The following is a 19,879-nucleotide window of genomic DNA, read 5'->3' on the forward strand; positions in this document are numbered from 1 at the left end:
GCACCAAGTTTGGTTGAAATCTCTTTCAAGACAACTTGTGATGACTTAAAAGCGGTTCACAACTTATTACGGTACATCAAAGATTTTCAATTAAAGGGCACATAAGGGTAGATCTATCACCTTGTGAAAACAAGATCTAATCAGTAAATCTTTGTATCACAGTCTGTACTTTCACCAAGATTGGTTGAAATCCATCCTGTGTTTCAAAAATTATCAAAGTAACGACACAACAAAGAAAAAAAACAAAAAAAAACAAAAAACAAACAAACAAACAAAAACACGATAACAGACAGACAGCCGAACAACCCAAAAGCAAAATATGCCGACAGCCTTTGGTTGAGGAGGTATATAAAAACAGAGTTGGTGTCAAAGCCACCCAATGCTCGCCTGTCGATACATTTATCGTTTTTAAAAGACTAGTCTAATAATTTATATTTTTTATAAAGCATTGCAGTGAAGTCTGATCCAAATAATTTTAAAGCAATATATGTATTTGTATATTGTAATCAGTAACAAGAGCGCAAGTGAGCACAATATACGCCCGAACAAGAAGGTATATACAGAATTGTGCTACGACATGGAAAACAGCATCCTGGTTGCCATGGCAACCACTTCAGATGACGAATGTATGTCACAACACACCGTACCAAATATGACACGTGAAAGTTGAAAACTTTGGGAGTTAGAGTGCGGACAGGAATGACATTATACGCCCCGATGTGTGTGTGTATGTGTGTATGTGTGTATGTGTGTATGTGTGTATGTGTGTATGTGTGTATGTGTGTATGTGTGTATGTGTGTATGTATATATATATATATATATTGTTACGGATTCGCGCCCGCCGGCGTGCTGACGGCCACGTAACTCGAATCGCAACACGTCGCCCACCGGACGGACAATCCAGTCGTGACCCTCTCGGACTAACGCCGGGAACCAGTCACGGGTGGACCTTTCGGTCTCACCGCGATTGAGCCAATCAGCCCCCGCGTGGGATAGGGTTGCTCGCCAAATTCGACCTACCTAAGTACCCACGCGGAGGGTAGACCGGGCGATCGCACCTTGCCGCAGGTCGACTTCGGACACGGGCCACTTAAGCGACCCGTTCCGTACTATCGGGATAACCGAGCGGTGTTATCGTCGGCCTCGACGGTTCGATTAATTATCGGGCGTATTCAGCCCACTACCACCCCTTTACGTGAAGCAAGATGAGGATTCAATGAAAGAAATGACGAAGTGAAGCGGGAAACAGTTCAACACAAAGCACATTTATTCGCGACGAACGGAAAGCACACATATACAATTCCACCAAAAGCACACAGAAAAGAAAAACACAATGCAATTTACACAAAAAGCAAATGCGACAATGCAGATCTAATACCGATTACACGAGCACACGGCAACACTTATACAATTTTACTTCACAGACGGCGCCGACAACACATACCCAAAACCAAGGAAAAGAATAGAGAACCCTCAAGGATGAGGCGGGCCTGAGGCCGAGACCGGGTCGGGCCTACCCGTCTGGTGATGAGACGCGGAGCGGCGATGGTGCCTCAACTCCGCGGGCCTCGCGGGCAGTGTCTGGTAGGGGGTGGGAAAGGGGCCCCCTTGGTCGCACTATCTCAGCGTGGGGGGAAACAGGAGGGGGTTGCTGATGCTCGGGGTATAGAGGATTCCTACTCTGCCTCGAGTCCCGCGACGAGCGTCTCCACCTCGGCCAGGTCGCGCTGTCGGCCTCCCTGGGGTGCAGCTCCCTGCACGACGCGAGCACCCCCTCGTCTGCCCTCGCCGCCTCTCCACAGCTCCGTCCCCTCCGCTCCGACTCCAACGCACACGACGACGACCAGCTCCTTCTTGCCAACTCCACCGCCCGCGAAGTCTTAACTCTCTCTTCTCGTGTTTCTGACGAACACGGTCGCTTATATAAGCCCCGTGGCTTCGCCTTTGACCCCCTCCCTTCGACCTTTCACCTCGCTCCCCATTGGCCCGAGAAAAAGTGGGCGTGAATGCTTTTTGATCCATAAATTTGCATATATCGATCGCCCTCCAACGCCCTGGAGGCGGGGCCAAATCGCCCCTCGCTCACCGATTGGACAGCAAAAAGTGGGCGTGTGTCGTTTTTGATCCGTTTTTGAAGCACAAAATCCGTGATTTTGTACACGCTGTTCGGCGCGCGCCCTGCACGAGTCCAACACCGGTACCCACAAGCGGCGCAAGAACGGTGGCGATGCGACGGTTGCGAGGTGTGACGGGAAGGTCGTGGCGGTTGTGGTGAAGCGGCGTTGTGGTTGGTGGTTGATGTTGTGACTGGTGGTGGTAATCATGGAGATTGGTCCAAAATAAAGACAGCAAAAGAAAAACGGCTATCCTGAAGAGTCGCAGCACGCATAAATGACATGTATTACCACTAGACAACGGGTTTGGGCCTAACTACACATGTACTTACCGAGATACCTCACCTAAGGGACCTGAATGGTGGTTTGCGAATCTGGTAACCACAACAATATATATATATATATATATATATATACATATATATATATACATATATATATATATACATATATACATATATACATATATACATATATACATATATACATATATACATATATATATACATATATACATATATACATATATATCGTATAAAAAAAGGCTGAGTCAACCCCCTGGATGACAGGCTGAGTCAACCCCCTGGTGTATTAATTCAATGGCCCAACGGGGCTTGAACTCAGGACCTTTTGGATCCCAAGCCGCTGCCCTAACCACTGCGCCAACACCAGGCACGATAGATAAAAACATTAGAAAGGAAAAAATAACTTGCATCAAAAACTTTAACATTTTCACGCTGACGCTCACGTTCACGCCAGAGGTATCACTATAGCTCTCTGTTCTTCGAACAGGCGAGCTAACAAAGAGGGGAAAAGAATTAATAAGCTGAAAAGCCGAAATGAATGAAGAGCGCTTGTTTGTCCCATAACATGCCAATCCTGTAGGAAAGACATACCACCCATCGCTTCACTGATGGGAATAATGAGAGAGAGACAGACAAATAGACAGACAGACACAGAGAGGAGGGGCGGGGGGAGGGAGAGCAGGCAGATTTGCAGTGGAGCGATAATTACGATTCATACCATTTCATCATAATTATTCTGCATAGAATAACAATGAAGATGGAAACAAAATAATGTCTGAAATCAATTTTCTTTTGTCAGGTCAGGTTCGATCTGTGACCTGCTACAGGTTCCATGTAAACCTGTACTAACCTGTTCCATGGTCGGGTTGTCGGCGACTAAACCGTCTCCCCCACCAGGTTTTCTGGTGAGGAGGGTGTTTGGATATGGACACCCAGCAGGATTAAAAACTAAACCTGTCAAAGGGCGGAGGAGCTCCTTGTGAGCCAACGGCCATCCATATCTAGTGCCCAACTGTGTCTGCGGACGTCCTCCTGCAGTTGGGTCACTTCTTATTAGGAGGTTGGTGGCAGGATTTGCACTCCGGCCACCGTAAAACCCTTCATTCCGCAAAACGCAATAACGCAAAAAAAAAAATCTGAAAACCCATTCCGTGGGAGTACCTCCTGTGCAGCTTCCCTTCGCAGGGCAGCTCACCGGATGAGGGATTGGGGCAAAGCCTTCGGGACCCCCAATCTTTGATAGGAGGGAAACCACGGGGTAACATCCCTGGGTCAGATTGCAGGAGAGTGTGTCGGAGTGGTGCTGAGGTGTCGTCCACCAGACGGCGGTCTCCTTGGGTTAACCTGAGGCGGTCCCTTTCGGGTGGGTGCCTGGAATGTCCTATCCCTAAGAGAGGATGATCACCTGTCTCTGTTATCATCTGAGCTCAAGCGTTTGGACATCGGGATTGCGGCGAGATAATGGTGGGTGGTTACACCTACTATTGGTCTGGTCGCTCTGATGGTTACCATACCCAAGGAGTTGCTGTAGCTGTGTCCAATAAGCTGACCCCAATGATAATTGAGGTAACACCGGTCAACGAGCGTATTATGAGATTAAGGATTCGTCACTCCTTAGGTGTCATTTCCCTGGTCTCTGTTTATGCTCCGGCTGAGGCGAGTGATCTCACCGTGAAGGATGCATTCTACGCCACACTCGAGTCTGTGGTTGATCAGTGCCCCAGACGAGATACACTTCTAGTCTTGGGGGATTTCAATGCATCGACTGGAACTGATAGGGACGGTTATGAGGTGTGTGTTGTTCCCCATGGGTCAGGAACTATGAACCAGAATAGCACTAAGTTCCTTGACTTTGCAAGAAGTCATGGACTTAGGGTGGCTGGTTCATGGTTTCAGCGCCCACAAGCTCATCACTGGACTTGGTATTCCAACGCTGGCGGTGTGGCTAAGGAGATTGACCATGTCCTCATTGACGGTCGTTGGAGGATGATCCAGAACTGCAGGGTCTACCGGAGTGCTCAGTTCCTCAATACTGACCACAGGCTTGTTGTAGCAACTCTAAAGCTGCACCTTAAATCCTGGAGAATGGTACCATCCCAGCCGAGGCTGGATGTTGCCAAGCTCAGGGATGAGAGAGTAGCTGAGGAGTTTGCGAACAGGCTGAGTGGACACTTGGGGGGTCTGGGTGCTTTGGGGGGTCCTGAAGAGTTGTGGAGCGCCTTCAAGACCACCGTCCTTGATGTTGCCGGTGGATGCCTTGGAGCTCACCGCAGGGCAAAGCAGAATTTTGTCTCTCAAGGGACACTGGATACCATTGACCAGAGTCGCAGGGCCAGGCTGAATGGCAGAGCTGAGCTGTTCAGGGAGCTGAGGCGTAAAACTGTACGTGCACTGAGGGTGGACAAGGAGGCCTATGTGCGAGGAATCTGTGAGGGGGTAGAGCATCACCTGTGGACAGTTGATTCTCGTCCCGCTTACAGGGGAATTCGCGCATTACGTTCATCCAAGCCCATCCCTCGGAGCACTGCAGTTCGAGCAGAGAGTGGTAGGCTCTTGACAGAGGAGTCTGAAGTGAAGGCCCGCTGGGCCGGTTACTTTGAGCGGTTGTACCAGGCTGATCCCCAGCTGTCGAGTTGGACGTCAAGGGTGTTACAATCCCTGTTGCTGACCCTCGAATCAAATGTGGTCCACCTACGCTTGTGGAAACACGGGCTGCGGTGAACCAGTTGAAACGGGGCAAAGCTCCAGGGATCTGTGGCATCCATGCCGAACTTCTCAAGGCTGGTGGAAATGCTGCACTCGTGTCGTTGCATGCAGTTTTGTGCTCTGCCTGGAACCCAGGCATCATCCCAACTGACTGGAAGAGGGACCTTGTTGTCCCTCTCTGGAAAGGGAAGGGTGATCGCCAAGACTGCAACAACTACCGAGGGGTGACGCTGCTCTCAGTGCCGGGTAAGGTCTTTGCTCGGATAATTCTCGATAGGGTTCGCCACCATCTGCTTGAGCACCAGCGTCCAGAGCAGTCAGGCTTTACACCAAAGAGGTCAACGATTGACCGTATCCTTGCACTTCGTGTCCTCACCGAACGCAGACGAGAGTTTCGGCAGGGGCTGCTTGCAGCCTATGTTGATCTCTGTAAAGCGTTCGATTCAGTGAATCGGGATGTCCTCTGGAGGATTCTTGGTCTTCGTGGGGTGCCACCAAAACTGATCGATCTGATGTCTGAACTCTACTCTGGTACTGAGAGTGCTGTGAAGTGTGGTGGTACCATCTCTGACTTATTTCCAGTTGTTACTGGAGTTCATCAGGGATGTGTACTTGCCCCCACACTTTTCAGCACTTGTATGGACTGGATTCTCGGGAGGATGTCGGAGAGATCAAGTTGCGGTGCGTCATTTGGGAATGTCAAGATCTCGGACCTTGACTTTGCAGATGATGCAGTCATCTTTGCGGAGACTTTAGACATCCTCTTGGGGGCCCTCGAGGTGCTGAATGAGGAGTCGGAGCCGTTGGGATTACGGGTTTCTTGGGTCAAAACTAAGATCCAGGCTTTCGGTGACATCTTGGATGCTGCTGTCCTGTCTGTGTCTGTTTGTGGTGAGGATGTTGAGGTCGTGGAGAGATTCACTTACCTTGGCAGTGATATTCATGTCTCTGCTGGCTGCGAGTCAGAGGTCAATAGACGTCTGGGTCGGGCCTGGGGAGTCATGGATTCACTGGATCATGGGGTGTGGCGCTGCCGGTACCTGTGCGGGAGGACGAAAGTCCGAGTCTTCAGGTCCTTGGTACTTCCAGTCTTGCTCTATGGGTGCGAGACTTGGACTCTGACCAAGGATCTGAGACGGAGACTTAATTCCTTTGGTACCAGGTCTCTCTGGAGAATCCTTGGCTATCGCTGGTCGGATTTTGTGTCCAACGAGCAGTTGCTGAGAGAGACTCGGATGAGATTTGTTACCTGCATAGTCCGTGAGCGTCAGTTGCGGCTGTATGGACATGTGGCTCGTTTTCCTGACTCTGATCCTGCTCACCAGATTCTCTCAGCGAGGGAGTCTCATGAGTGGAGGAGACCACGTGCCTCATGGTTGCAACAGGTTGACCATCATCTCAAGGAGATGCGGATGGGCCTGGCATCTGCCTGGGGGATGGCCAGACGGAGGCCCCTGGAGTACCGGCGGAAAGTGGACGCAGCGACGTGCTGTTCTGGCACATGCTCCCATACCTGACCTGACCTGATGCGATAAATACCGTCTGGAGACAAACACCATCCGGATATAATCACTGCCCTTAGACAGGGAGTGGGTGGGAGTGAAAGATGTGCGAGAGGGTGCTGCACTGTATAAGAAGGGGGCAGAGCGAGGATGCGATAGAAAGAGAGGGATGGGGGGGGAAGGGGGAGGGAGTTAGCAGAGAGAAAATGTTGACACACACCTTTTCAGGAATTGGCAGATTGAAGTCAGTGTGATTACCAACTGCAATATGGACTGTAGATAACACAAAAACTTTGAGTAGCTTTCACCCTTGTTTTGGGGAATTTCATTGAACAAATTTTAAAAACAATGTTGCAATATAAATGCTTCAAGGAAATGTGCATAAACATTCATCTTTATAAACAGCTGCCAATCAATGTGAAAAAGAGAAACCAGATAACATTTCTAAAGCACACCCAGTTCATCTCAAAAATAAATAAATAAATAAATAAATAACCAATTGCTTTAGAAACAGTCAGGAAGACAAAGGAAAAAGTGATCCCTCAGACAATGCTCAGGTTAAAAGTGAAAACCTCCACCACTCATCATCATCATAAGATATGGGATGAAACTTTGCCACCACGGCACCTGTAACCAAGCATGCAGGTATGGACACACACCCATGAAGAGTCCCTTTACAGATCAAAATCTACTCGTATGTATCTCGACCTTGCAGCAACTGCCGACTATACATCCCGATCAGGGCATGAATTGCACGGCACTCAGCAAGTGGCTCAAGCACTCAAGCAAGCCAATTGGTAATGGCACATACCCGCAAAAAACTAAACATCACCGATTTCTTAATTTTCAGATTTCACTCGAGATTTTGAGTTATTTAAATCCACCTCATCTGATTCTCCAAACTAATTATATATTTTAAGTATTTCATGAGAGTGGATCATAAAAATTACATCATATAATGCATGAAAAAATGCTCCAAGCTCCTAACTTGAAAATTGAATGCTTACAAAAACGATGTAAGCAGAGATTCTTAGGTATGTAGATGAGACATTCGATGAGTGAGGAAAGTGGGGGGGGGGGGAATTTAGCACTTTTTGGCAGACTGTTGTCGCCTGCTCCACATCAAGGCAGTGTTGAGCAGGCTGAACAAAACGGTGAATTATGACCCCAGCGAGGGAGTGGGTGGTGGCAGAGAATGCACCTGTTTAAGGGTATAATTAAATTGGGCCATTAATTATCTTCAAAAGAGATGTTTAAATTCATCCAAACACCCAATTTTCACTCTTGCACTCCCTTGGAGTTTCCTCAGTATGCATGCAAAGTTTCAGGCTGATGGGTTTCATATCGTTTTAGAGTTATGGAGGACGGACACACACCACACACCACACACCAAGCTGGTGTAAGGAAATTTGTTTCCAATAGTATGTGGAATAATTAGGGTTTGACAGGAACATCCTATGACAGCATAATGGTAGGGACCCATGGAAATTCCATGCAATGTAAACCACAGCAAAGTTCTCAACCCCTTTCTTCTTCTTCAAGTCCACTCCCACTCCCCCCTCCCCCCAACCTAAGTCCACAAACACACTCTTCCAGCTTTCTGTCACCTCCCCACCCCCCATTCTTCTTCAAGTCCTCAACCCCCTCCCAATCCCAGGTCCAAAACTTCCTCTTTTCTTCTTCAAGTCCTCAACACCCCTCCCCTTTCCCTCCCAACTCAAATTCAAACACAATAGTCACGAACTGTTAAGACTCCCAACTCAAAACCAGCGATAGCCGATACACCACCTGTGAAACTTCGTGCTTCCGTTCACACAAGGCATTGTCAAAGCCTTCTTTTGTACGACTCGTTTGCACATGGAAAGTTAGTGGAAGCATTAGTAAGAAGGGAATTTGTTCCCAATTGAGTGTGGAACATGTACGAGTTTGCAACGAATGTGTGCTGGCAGAATGGCCGAAAGGTACACACACTTGCCTCCAAGCTGTCTGGCCTGGGTATGAATCCAGACCCAGTTATAAACATTAAACTGTCATCCCAGGGTCTCACAGGCAGGGTGATTAATCAGTGTGTGTGCCGTTCCTCAGATGCCCTGATTTCCAGCATTCTTTGGTGGACATTAAAGATCCCACGGTGTCCTTCGCAAAGAGCAAGCGAGCTTTCGCTGGCACCTTGGCCAAATTCCTGCCCCCGCACCCTCAGCCAATGATGCTACTGTGCAGCCTTGTGCTGCATACGAACGAAGAAGCTATTCATGTCCTCCGACAGCATAATAGTCACGAACCATAAAGACTGCGAACGTTTCTCAGTGAAGTAAATCAACGAAAAGGAAATTATTCATTGGATGGAATTGACTGAATAATTTGTGGTCATGTTGTTTTGTTTTTACTTCAAGTAGGTGTGCGTGTGTGTGTGTGTGTTTCAGTGACTGAGATTACACACCAGCTGTGAAACTTCATCGTTGCGCTCACACAAGGTATTGTCAGTGTTCGTTTGTACACCTCACATGTCCATGAAAAGCTATTGGAAGCACAATTAAGGATAGTCCTGGTGCTGGGGGGGAGTTAGTGTCCATCACTCTTCTGCGGCGTTACCTTGGATTTTCTTGTTCTATATACCAAGACCTTCAAGAAAAGTTTGGGTAACACTTCCAGACTAAGTACGTTTTCTCTACAGCCCCGGCCAACCATTTACGGTTTCGCCCGTAGTTATCCAAATTGACGACATCGGAGTTCCTGGGAAAATGTCAATCCCACACACCGAAATTGTTTATTTTGCTCTAGTTTGATTTTTGGAGTGCATTTAACTAATTTCTATTGCGATTTGTTTCACTAAATGCACAAAATATCCAGAAATTGCCATATTTTAGATAATTGTTTATGACATCACTTCCGGTTTCAACCATACCATATTGTATCGGGGTACTTTTTCCAGATATCGCTTCAAATGCCACCAATAAATATTATAACAACCTTGCAAGGTTGTTTGCAATCACTTTCTAAAGGAATTTAGGAATTCATCTATAACTGTTAGTTTCGTATGAGTAGTTGCTTTAAACACGCAACATTACCCCCTAATGTTTGTGGATTAAGCTGGTTGACGATATTCATCTCTTTCAATAAATTACAACGACTGGTTTAGCTCTGATCTGATTGTAGGCATATATGCAACAGCTTGCTGGTATTATGCATTGAGAAAAACATTAAGATGTTTATAAATGACAATTTATTCAAAATGTTCATGAATGTTTCATATTGGAAGTGACATACTCGAAATTGCAGGAGTTACCATCATTATTTAAATATACCGAAAAATCCGTAGTTGTAGAATCATACAATATTCTCAAACAGTTGTTTAAACCAAGCAAAGTACTACATACATCATATATTGAACACTGATGCTTAAATGTAAGACAATGTAATAACAAGAATTACTATCACATGCGAGCATAGTTCTCACGAGAGAGCAACAAAGGACGAAACTTAAATATCCCGTGAAATGGGCCGTTGTAGAATCATACAATATTCTAAAAAGTTGTTTAAAACAAGAGAAGTACTGCATATAGTACATGTATCATATATTGAACACTGATGCTTAAATGCAAGACAATGCAATAACAAGAATTGTTATCATATGAGTGTTCAATATAAGATTCAATATAATATGCAATATATTCAATATAAGACAAGCAAAGTACTACACATACATATATTGAACTTTGATGACTAGATGCAAGTCAATGTAATGACAAAATTTGGTATCATATGCGAGCATAGTTCTCACAAGAGAGCAAGAAAGGAAGACATTTCTATCATCGCCTAATCAGTACTACAAATTACAATTTGATAAAAGGAGTAGTGAAACAGGTAATAACCATAATTTACCAAATAATTCCATTTCAAACAAAATGGGGAATTTCAATTTTCAGCAATTTCAACAAATGAATTTTACTGAGTGATAACGAATAGTACCGGGTAGTTACAAAAATTGTATAGCTATAAATGGTACACTAATAATTTCTTCATATAAATGGGAATTATAATTCTCGACAATCTCAAGCAGTGCTTTTATGCTGAAAATTAGCCTATCTTAACAAACAATGGGATTTTTGCAAGCATTGGGTGAGGTTTTCTTACAGCGACAGAACTTCCCACACTTAACCCCAGACATCCGGCATGAACATGTTGATTTGGCACACTTTTGGCAAGTACAGGAGACAGCCCAGCAGAAATCGAGATTTTTCTAAGAACTTGCAGGCATGAGATGACCCTGATCATACACATATCCATAATCTTCAGGCTTCAGAGATCTGTTTCATGATCCAGATGGTTCTCCAGGGCGTGCATGATGGTATAAGCGGCATAAACCCCACGCTGAATGCGAGGATGTAGGCCCTGGCTAGTCGGTGGTAGGTTGTACAGAGAGCTATTTTTGCTGCAGTGAAAAATCTCTGCTCTGAGGGTGACAAAACCGTCAGCGTCGCTTCCTCTTCTCAGCACTTTCACCAGATATCGTTCAGCATTGCGAGCTACGGCAGCCGATAGGAATGGGGATGTGGTGAAATGCTTGAGGAATCTCTCGGGATCCGTCTTTAGTGCAGCCTTCTTGGTACCAACTTTACTGGTGATGTCGCATCCTGTAAGGCTGTAAAGAGCTGGCAGGACTGCACATAACTGTTGACCCAGGTTCTGGAAAAGTGTATGAAGTGGCACATAGAGTTGTATCCCCCAGACCAGCTCAATTTCTTGTTATTGTAATGCATTTAGGGTAACAAATCGCAATTGAAATTAGTTAATTGCACTCCAAAAATCAAACCAGAGCAAAATAAACCATTTGTGTGTGCCGGATAATGATATTTTCACAGGATCTCGGATATCGTCAATTTCGAAAACTGCAGGCGTAACCGTAAATGTTTGGCCGGGGCTGTAGAGAAAACGTACTTGGTCTGGTAGTGTTACTCAGACTTTTCTTGAAGGTCTTAGTATATAGAACAAGAAAATCCAAGGTAACGCCGTAGAAGAGTAATGGACACAAACCCTCCCCCCCCCCCCCCCAGAGCCTAGACTAGGAGTCCCAGGTTAGTCTATAAAGGAATTTAATCCTAATGATGTGGGGAATATGTATGGAGCTCGCTACAAATGTTTTAGACAGCATAATAATCACCAACTTAAGACTACTAAGGTTTCATGGTGAATTAAATTGATGGAACATTATTCTGCATTGACAGAATAGTTTGTGGTTACATTCCTTTTTTACTTCTGGAAAATGTGTGAACCAATAACACCGAGCCGATAAACCACCAGTGGGCGCAACAAAAAAGCAAACAACTCGAAATTGTATGAATATCGATATTTTTTAGACCTCTGCATGCACTGTCCAGATCCAAGAGCTCCAAAACGAGGTATCATCCAACATTTTACGTGCTGTGGTTACAACGCTTACCCCGTTCAGATACAATTGCGCAACTACTGCTACATCAACCAATTGATAGAGTTCCTGTCGGGCACAACAAAAAAAGCAAAAAAAGGCCCTTCCGACCTGATAAATATATCATGGCACCATAAACGTATGCACACAAAGCTTCAACAGCGCACACACGGGTATTTTAAAGATCGAGAATTTAAAAGTCACAAGTAATAGGCAGCGGAGTCACCAACCATGGTTTCGCCTTCATTAGAGCTCGTCAGGACATACCACACAATCGCTTACTTGTGATCATGCAAACCTAGTCAGTTTAATATACAGGTAGTGGCCAAAAAAAATGGAAACACCAATGTAAAGTCACTTTAAAGGGCAGTGGGCCACCACATGCGGACAGTATGTGGCATAGCATAGAGTCAACCAGCATCAGGAATTCTGCAGGAGGGATGCGGCACCATTCTTCCACCAGAGTCAATCAACAAACACTGTTTCTCTAACAAAGCAACTGTTTGATGGAGGAGGAAAACACAGTCTTGGGTGCCGTTCAGGAATATCCCATAAATGCTCGATTAGGTTCATATCTGGTGAATGAGAAAGCCATGACATATGGATAACATCAGGATCATGCTCATCAAACAATTGGGTGACAACAGATTTCATCCTGGAAGACACCTCTCCCAGCAGGAAAGCAATGCTGCAGCATGGGGTGAAGATTACCCCGTCTCTGAAGCACCAGGATGAGAGTTTATAGCCGGCTCAAGATTCCAACCCAAGCTCAACAGCTTCAAGGCATGTGTGCGTACCTCAAGGCCATCCTGCCAGCCCCTAAATGGTCTCCAATCACCAAATTAAAATCCACAATATAAAAAGGAGCTCGGTCTCAGTGTGCCTGTGCCCATCCGGTTGGCAACAATTATCCTATAGGGGATACCACTAATCAAGCCCAATCTGCAAACAGTACGATATTAAGTGAGGCCGCAAACAGTATATTGTTGAGTAAAGTGAGGATAGATGGGCTGGTTTCAATACATTGAAACCAAAACCCTTTCCCTTAATCTTCTTCACATAATAATGGTGAGTCCTTCAATCCTGTTCATATTGTTTCCATTCAGAAAAATGCTTGCTGCAGTCAATACTTTTTTTTCAACAATGCCATTTTATTCAAACAGTAATATATTGGCCAATAAATCAAACAGTATGTCTGATTCTCCATGACCTTTCACTATTTTAACAAAGGTGAGAAAAGGATATGAAAAAAAAAGCAGCTAATATTTCAATAATTTATTCACATTATTTATAAAGAGTGAAAGTTAATTTTTCACCAGGTACCCCTTCTAATTAAAGCTAAAAGGCAGTGACCCCTTTAACATCATTTCTGTCAGTGACAAACCTCAACAGGTCCTATGGAGTCAGCATCTTCCAACAGTTTCCGCTTGCGTCGGACAAGAGGAAGAGGCAGGCGTGATTTGACAGTCAAATCGCCCAGAGGAGCTTGATTTTCAGCCATCAAGCTGGGGGGAAAAGGTAATCACAGAAGAAAGTTAAAGGGGAACCAAAATGCAAAATTGCTTTTTCTGAAAACAATTGAGAAGCATTAAATAGAATCTGAAGAGGGGGGGGGTGTAACGTTTGAATTTATTTTTGCCAATCACACTGTCGTAAAAAATCCCTCGGTTGTCGATTTTGCCAGATGTCACATCTGAAAGCCACCTTGATCCAAACTACAGCTTTACATACAGTCACCAGTCAAAAGTTTGGACACCTACTCATTCAAGGGTTTTTCTTTATTTTTACTCTTCTCTAGATTGTAGAATCATAGTGAAGACATCAAAACTATGAAATAACACATGGAATTATGTATAACCAAAAAATTATTAAACAAATCAAAGTATATTTTATATTTTAGATTCTTCAAAGTAGCCACCCTTTGCCTTGACAATAGCTTTGTACACTTTTGGCATTCTCTCAACCAGCTTCATGAGGTAGTCACCTGGAATGCTTTTCCAAGTGTTTTGAAGGAATTACAACATATGCTGAGCACTTGTTGGCTGCCTTTCCTTCACTCTGCGGTCCAACTCATCCCAAACATCTCAATTGGGTTTAGGTTGGGTGATTGTGGAGGCCAGGTCATCTGATGCAACACTCCATCAGTCATCACTCTCCTTCTTGGTCAAATAGCCCTTATACAGCCTGGAGGTATGATTTGGGTCATTGTCTTGTTGAAAAATAAATGATGGTCCCACGAAGTGCAAACCACATTGGATGGCGCATCACTGCAGAATGTTGTGGTAGCCATGCTGGTTAAATCTGCCTTGAATGCTAAATAAATCGCCAACAGTGTCACCAGCAAAGCACCCCCACACCATCACACCTCCTCCTCCATGCTTCATGGTGGGAACCACACATGCAGAGATCACCTCTGGTCACCTTCTTTGTGTCTCACAAAGACACGGCGGTTGGAACCAAAAATCTCAAATTTGGACAGATCAGACCAAAGGACAGATTTCCACCGGTCTAATGTTCATTGCTCGTGTTTCTTGGCCCAAACAAGTCTCTTCTTCTTATCGATCTCATTCAGTAGTGGTTTCTTTGCAGTAATTTGACCATAAAGGCCTGATTCAAGCAGTCTCCTCTGAACAGTTGATGTTGAGATGTGTCTGTTACTTGAACTCTGTGAAGCATTTGCTTGGGTTGCAATCTGAGGTGCAGGTAATTGGTGATTTCTGAGGCTAGTAACTCTAATAAACTTATCCTCTATAGTAGAGGTAACTCTGGGTCTTCCTTTCCTGTGGCAGTCCTCATGAGAGCCAGTTTCATCATCGCGCTTCATGGTTTTTGCGACTGCACTTAAAGAAACTTTCAAAGTTCTTGAAATTTTCCGGATTGACTGGCCTTCATGTCTTAAAGTAATGATGGATTGTCATTTCTCTTTGCTTAGTTCAGTTGTTCTTGCCATAATATGGACTACTGCAGCATAAAAAAAATAATGGTCTTTTACCAAATAGGGCTATTCACTGTATACCAACCCAACCTTGTCACAACAAAACTGATGGGCTCAAACGCATTAAGAAGGAAAGAAATTCCACAAATTAACTTTTAGCAAGGCACACCTGTTAATGGAAAAGCATTCCAGATGACAGACATTCATGAAGCTGGTGAGAGTGGTGGGGGAATGCTTTTCTGTCATGACAGATTGTGAAGTGGTGGGGGGGGGGGGTCATACCCTGAAAGTTTTAGTGTTCAGTCAAATCCTCTCAAAGGAGTAGATTATACATGCATACTTTCTCTCCACTATAAATAGATAGTGGTTAATTTGACTTGGAGAAATTTGTGAAGTTAATAGCCAATTATTTTTCCGGTGCTTTTGTGGTAACTGCCGGGCAATGGCAACAGGTGTTTGATTCACGGCTCAAATTGTCCATGTGCATGTGCCGGTAGCTGGGTACAGATGGTGTTGGGCAATTCCATCGTGACTCATGTTACATTTTAGCTCAATTGACAATCTATATCTCAGAGTATACAATGCAGTGATACAGGTCAGAAGTTGTACTTCAGTTTGTAATAACCTTTGCGGGTAAGGTATGAAAAGAAAACAAATAATAATTATTCAATTGTCTAATATAGTTTTTATTTGAATTTATTTATATCGTGACTCACGTTACAGAAAAGGGAAAGACAAAGAATCACCTCATGTACATGCCAAATTTGTCCTAAACTGATAAAACGAAAGAATATCGTTTGTGGGTTCAAAGGGTTACAGTTAAACAAGCTTTCATACAAGATACAAAGAATTGATTTTCCTTTCTAAATATGGGCAATAAATTAAATTATGATCGTGACTCGCGTTACCGTGACTCCTGTTACAAATTTTTCCACACTGATAATCCACACGGCTGTCTTCACAAAGGCTGAACTTACTGACTTGTATTTACAGGCAGTGAATTTGATGTAACTTAACAACAGAGATAACATTAAATAACTAGGAATTAATTAACTTTCAAACAGGCCATAACTAGGAATTAATAGCTTTCAAACAACTTTCAAATGGGCCATTCATAACAGAAACAATATGCACTTTTGTGCAGTAAAACTGTCGAGTGCCAACTAGAAATCTACAAAGGCAAAATGGCCGTGGTGGTTCACAATGAATGGGGGCTCCAGTCTTCGAACAATATTGTCGTGTGTGTAGAAAATCTCATCAGGCCAAACAGGCCACTTCCAATTTTTTTTCCAGCTGGCACCATGACACTCACCTGACAATTTTCATGTTCTACACGTTTCACCTGCCCTGGGTAATTTGTCTTCTCATATTGCACGAGAATCCAATCCCCAACGCAGATCTTAGTGTTCACATCAGCATCTGAGGCAGGCAACACAACTGCAGGCCTAGCATCGGAGGTGATTGTACAGAGTTCTAGCTCGTCATTCATCAACTTCGTACAATGTGCACCACCTATGCCAGGTACAGGACTGGCATCCTTAAAAACCTGACTGATTCCCAGGACTTCATTTCTTCTTTCAATCTCCGTGCCCTTTATTTCAGCTTCAAGCACATTGCTTGTCATTGCTGCTTCCCTGAAGCTTGACGCATTGGTAACAATGGCCTTTCTATTCCTAACCATATTCCATACAACACGCTTGACAGCTCCACCGATTCCATCCACCGTCCCTTTCCATGAGACGTTGCAAAGAAATTCCAGACGATTTCTTTATTGTGTTTCTCCTGCAGAGGCTTCAACGCAGCAAGAATATACCTATTCTTGAACTGGGAAGCAGGCCCATCGGACAATATGGATACATGTGTGACTGTCTGGAATTGTGTCTAACAAACGATCTATATATGTGACAACGGTTTCCTTCGAATGTGTAAGGTTGTCTGACGCCAATACAATCGGATGGATTGTACCTTCAAACCATAATTCAGCTGTGAACAGACTGACCTGAGCCTGCTGCCAGTGAGCATTCTGAATCTCATCCTGGTAGACACAAGTGTAATTTTCCAAGAAATCCACCTGAAGAAGAGCTGTATCAGAATGTTCACTGTCAGAGGCAGCATCCCGTTCCTTGTTATACGAACAGGCCTGCTCCCTTTTGACCAAGCAATGCTCCATGAACTTTGGGATCAGATTACAAATGTGGTCCACCAAATCATTTGTTGTAACCTCCTCAATGACTTTGGAAAGTTTTCCATCACAGTCATTTTTCCAAGTTGTCCATGTAACTTGTCTGTTTTCGGCAACAACACACACCTTTCGGAATCCTTTTGCATCAGAGCAGGTTTCACATTCGTTAAACCAACATTCGCGGCACGTTTGGTTACATAGAAACATTTGAGGGAGGTCATGTGAATACATTGGTACAGATGGCTGGACCTTATGCAAAGCATTTACAGTGGTCACGAAATTTTCATGATACCGGCACAAGCAAACATTATGTGGTAATTTGCTGCGAAGTAGAATATGCGGAGGACGAAGTTCAGCGAACTTGCTTTTACCAATTTCCGTATCTGGGAATTCCTTCTGGAACAGCGCGTAAACTTCGTTTACGGAGCAAGTGAGGTGCCTGGTTTGGTACTGGACTTTATTTAGTACCATCATTTGCCCTCACGGTGACAACATATTTTCTGCCTGGAGCTTGCCGACTAATATCATCCCTGGCGTAAAATATTTTCACCGCCTCAATGGTTTCACTTGGAACGGAGTTTTGGCCCCCTTTCGGCTTTTGTTATTCAGGATCATTCTCTTGATCTGCTTGGATTGAAGTGTACAGCTTTTCTTCACTTCGGGGTCCTCGGCAGTGAGGAAGTCAATGCCCGTTTTGCCTTACGCATTGCTTTCCCCAAAGCGCTGGCACTGTTGAAGGGTGAAGAATGCGCGGTAGGGGACAAAGTCGCTCGCGCCTTCTTCAGAGCTCTGCACTTCACCACCCGTTGCCTCACCTTTTCACGGTTCATTCGCATCAACTGTGTTTGTTCAGTCGTCGGCAGTTTCATTTTTGTTTTCTTCATGTCGCGGTAATTCATATTGTATTCCCTTTGCCGTTTTCTATAATCATTGTATTTTCGATCGATGCGAAGTTTCTGTCGCCTCTTCTGCTGCCTTTCAGCCGCAATGAGCGCCATGACAAAATCTGTAATGACGGTAACCAAAAAAAACGGATCTAGAATTTGTGTGCTGGACTCACTGGACTATGGCTACCGTTAAATAAACACACATTGAGAGGGATGTGCTTACCCCGAGGATAGAAATACAAGGGTATTGTAAAGCATGATCTATCGTAATCCCGTCACTTCCGTGCTGGACACTAGGTAGAGAAACTTAATGATCATGGATACATTGTGAGGTGAATGTCTGAATAAATTGTAAAATATACTTCTATATTATCACATTTATCTATTATAAACTGCATATGGTCATCCTAACCTTGACTGATGATGGACGATAGACCATTGTCACTTCAAAAATTTGTGCTTGCAAACAAACTAGAACACGCCGTGACGTCACGCAAAGGATTCTGGGATATAAAAATTCCTCCGTCGCGCAATCTATTGCTATTTCTTGAAACTAAACCCACCTGATTATCGTGACTCGCGTTACAAAATTGGTGCCTCGCGTTACACGTGACTCGCGTTACCGATGTTCACATGTCCAGATTACAGCACAGAAGACAATTAGAGTTCTGTTGCTGCTGCCAATTAGTTCAGCACAGGGACCAGTAGGAGAATTCTAATTGGCACTTCCAATACAGCAGGGGGTTTTTGTCGAGTAGAAAAAGTTAATTTTCGTGACTCGTGTTAAATCACCTTCAGACCAGCTGATTTCAGGGGCTGTTATCTGAAAACCGTTAACATCCTGCAATCTTTTCTATAATATGTTTGAGAAACATGCCTAATGAAGTGCTGACGTCATTCAAAAACTGGTTATGTCTGAAAATGTATATAAGGAGGTCAATTGAAGATTATAGCTCGAAAAGTAAAAAATTGAATCAAATTTTATGGATTATGTTTGAATGATGATTTTTTTTGTCAACTGGTAGCTGAGATTTGAAAACTTGGTCATTCCCTTTAATTTAACTTGTATTATGAAGTCAGAAAAAATAACATTTAGCTGAAAATACCTAGCTTTAAAAATCTGACTATTTTCCCCCTTCACGTGGAATTGCCCTGTTGCAGTTTCGAGCTACGGATATTTCTTCTGCTTAATCGTGAGGATAGCATCCTCTCTCAATCAGGCAGATAACCAAAATATATAGCCATCTCTAATATGTTCAGAGCACAAAAGTGAATGGTTTGTCAGCCCGATCCACACTCGGGTATTTCTGACAAAGCTCGTCCAATTTCTGGAAAACGTTGGGTCTTTCGGCCATTGGTGTAGCATGAAATAATCTCGGTTTGTATTATTATACAAGCATCAAGAATGCAGACTCAGCATACTTATGGAAAATCAAAAATTATTCGCAGTTTTGAGTTAAATCATATCGCGACGTAACCCGTATACAGTACGGACATGACAATCGACTCACAGGTGTGACATCACGGCTAAACTGAAGAAGATTAAGACTTTTCATGGCAAATTGGCCCACCATACAATTCGGAAACCAGAAAAAGACATCTATTTTGTAGGGTATCATGGGATAGATTAGCGTTGAGGTGGTCTCAGCATTTGGGTTCCCCTTTCAAGATATCACAATATAAAATAAATCATGTGTAGTAAAACAATATCCAGATTAATAATGATGATATAACAACAAAAATAGTAATAATAGCAATAATAAGAGCTGTCAAAGGGCTGGCAGGATAACTTTGAGGAAGCGATTTACCTTTGAGCTGTCAA

At 44.0% G+C, this 19,879-nt stretch overlaps 1 protein-coding gene across 6 annotated transcripts in view; it reads right to left on the bottom strand.

The window, feature by feature from the left end:
- Positions 1 to 19,879, bottom strand: part of LOC147035073 (carboxy-terminal kinesin 2-like) — a 122,894-nt gene that overhangs the window by 89,997 nt on the left and 13,018 nt on the right. For 5 of the 6 annotated variants that reach the window (XM_085893325.1, XM_085893343.1, XM_085893333.1 and 2 more), the window contains one exon: positions 13,438 to 13,558. In XM_085893325.1, coding sequence (XP_085749451.1) covers positions 13,438 to 13,554 — 117 coding nt within the window. In that variant the 5' untranslated portion in view covers positions 13,555 to 13,558. Of the gene's footprint in view, positions 1 to 13,437; positions 13,559 to 16,300; positions 16,396 to 19,879 lie in introns of those variants that run through there. The other variant, XM_085893317.1, reaches the window with a different exon arrangement.

Source organism: Eptatretus burgeri, chromosome 1 (assembly GCF_056783735.1).
Source record: "Eptatretus burgeri isolate ZD-2024b chromosome 1, Ebu_testis_v1, whole genome shotgun sequence".
NCBI classification, from domain to species: domain Eukaryota; kingdom Metazoa; phylum Chordata; class Myxini; order Myxiniformes; family Myxinidae; genus Eptatretus; species Eptatretus burgeri.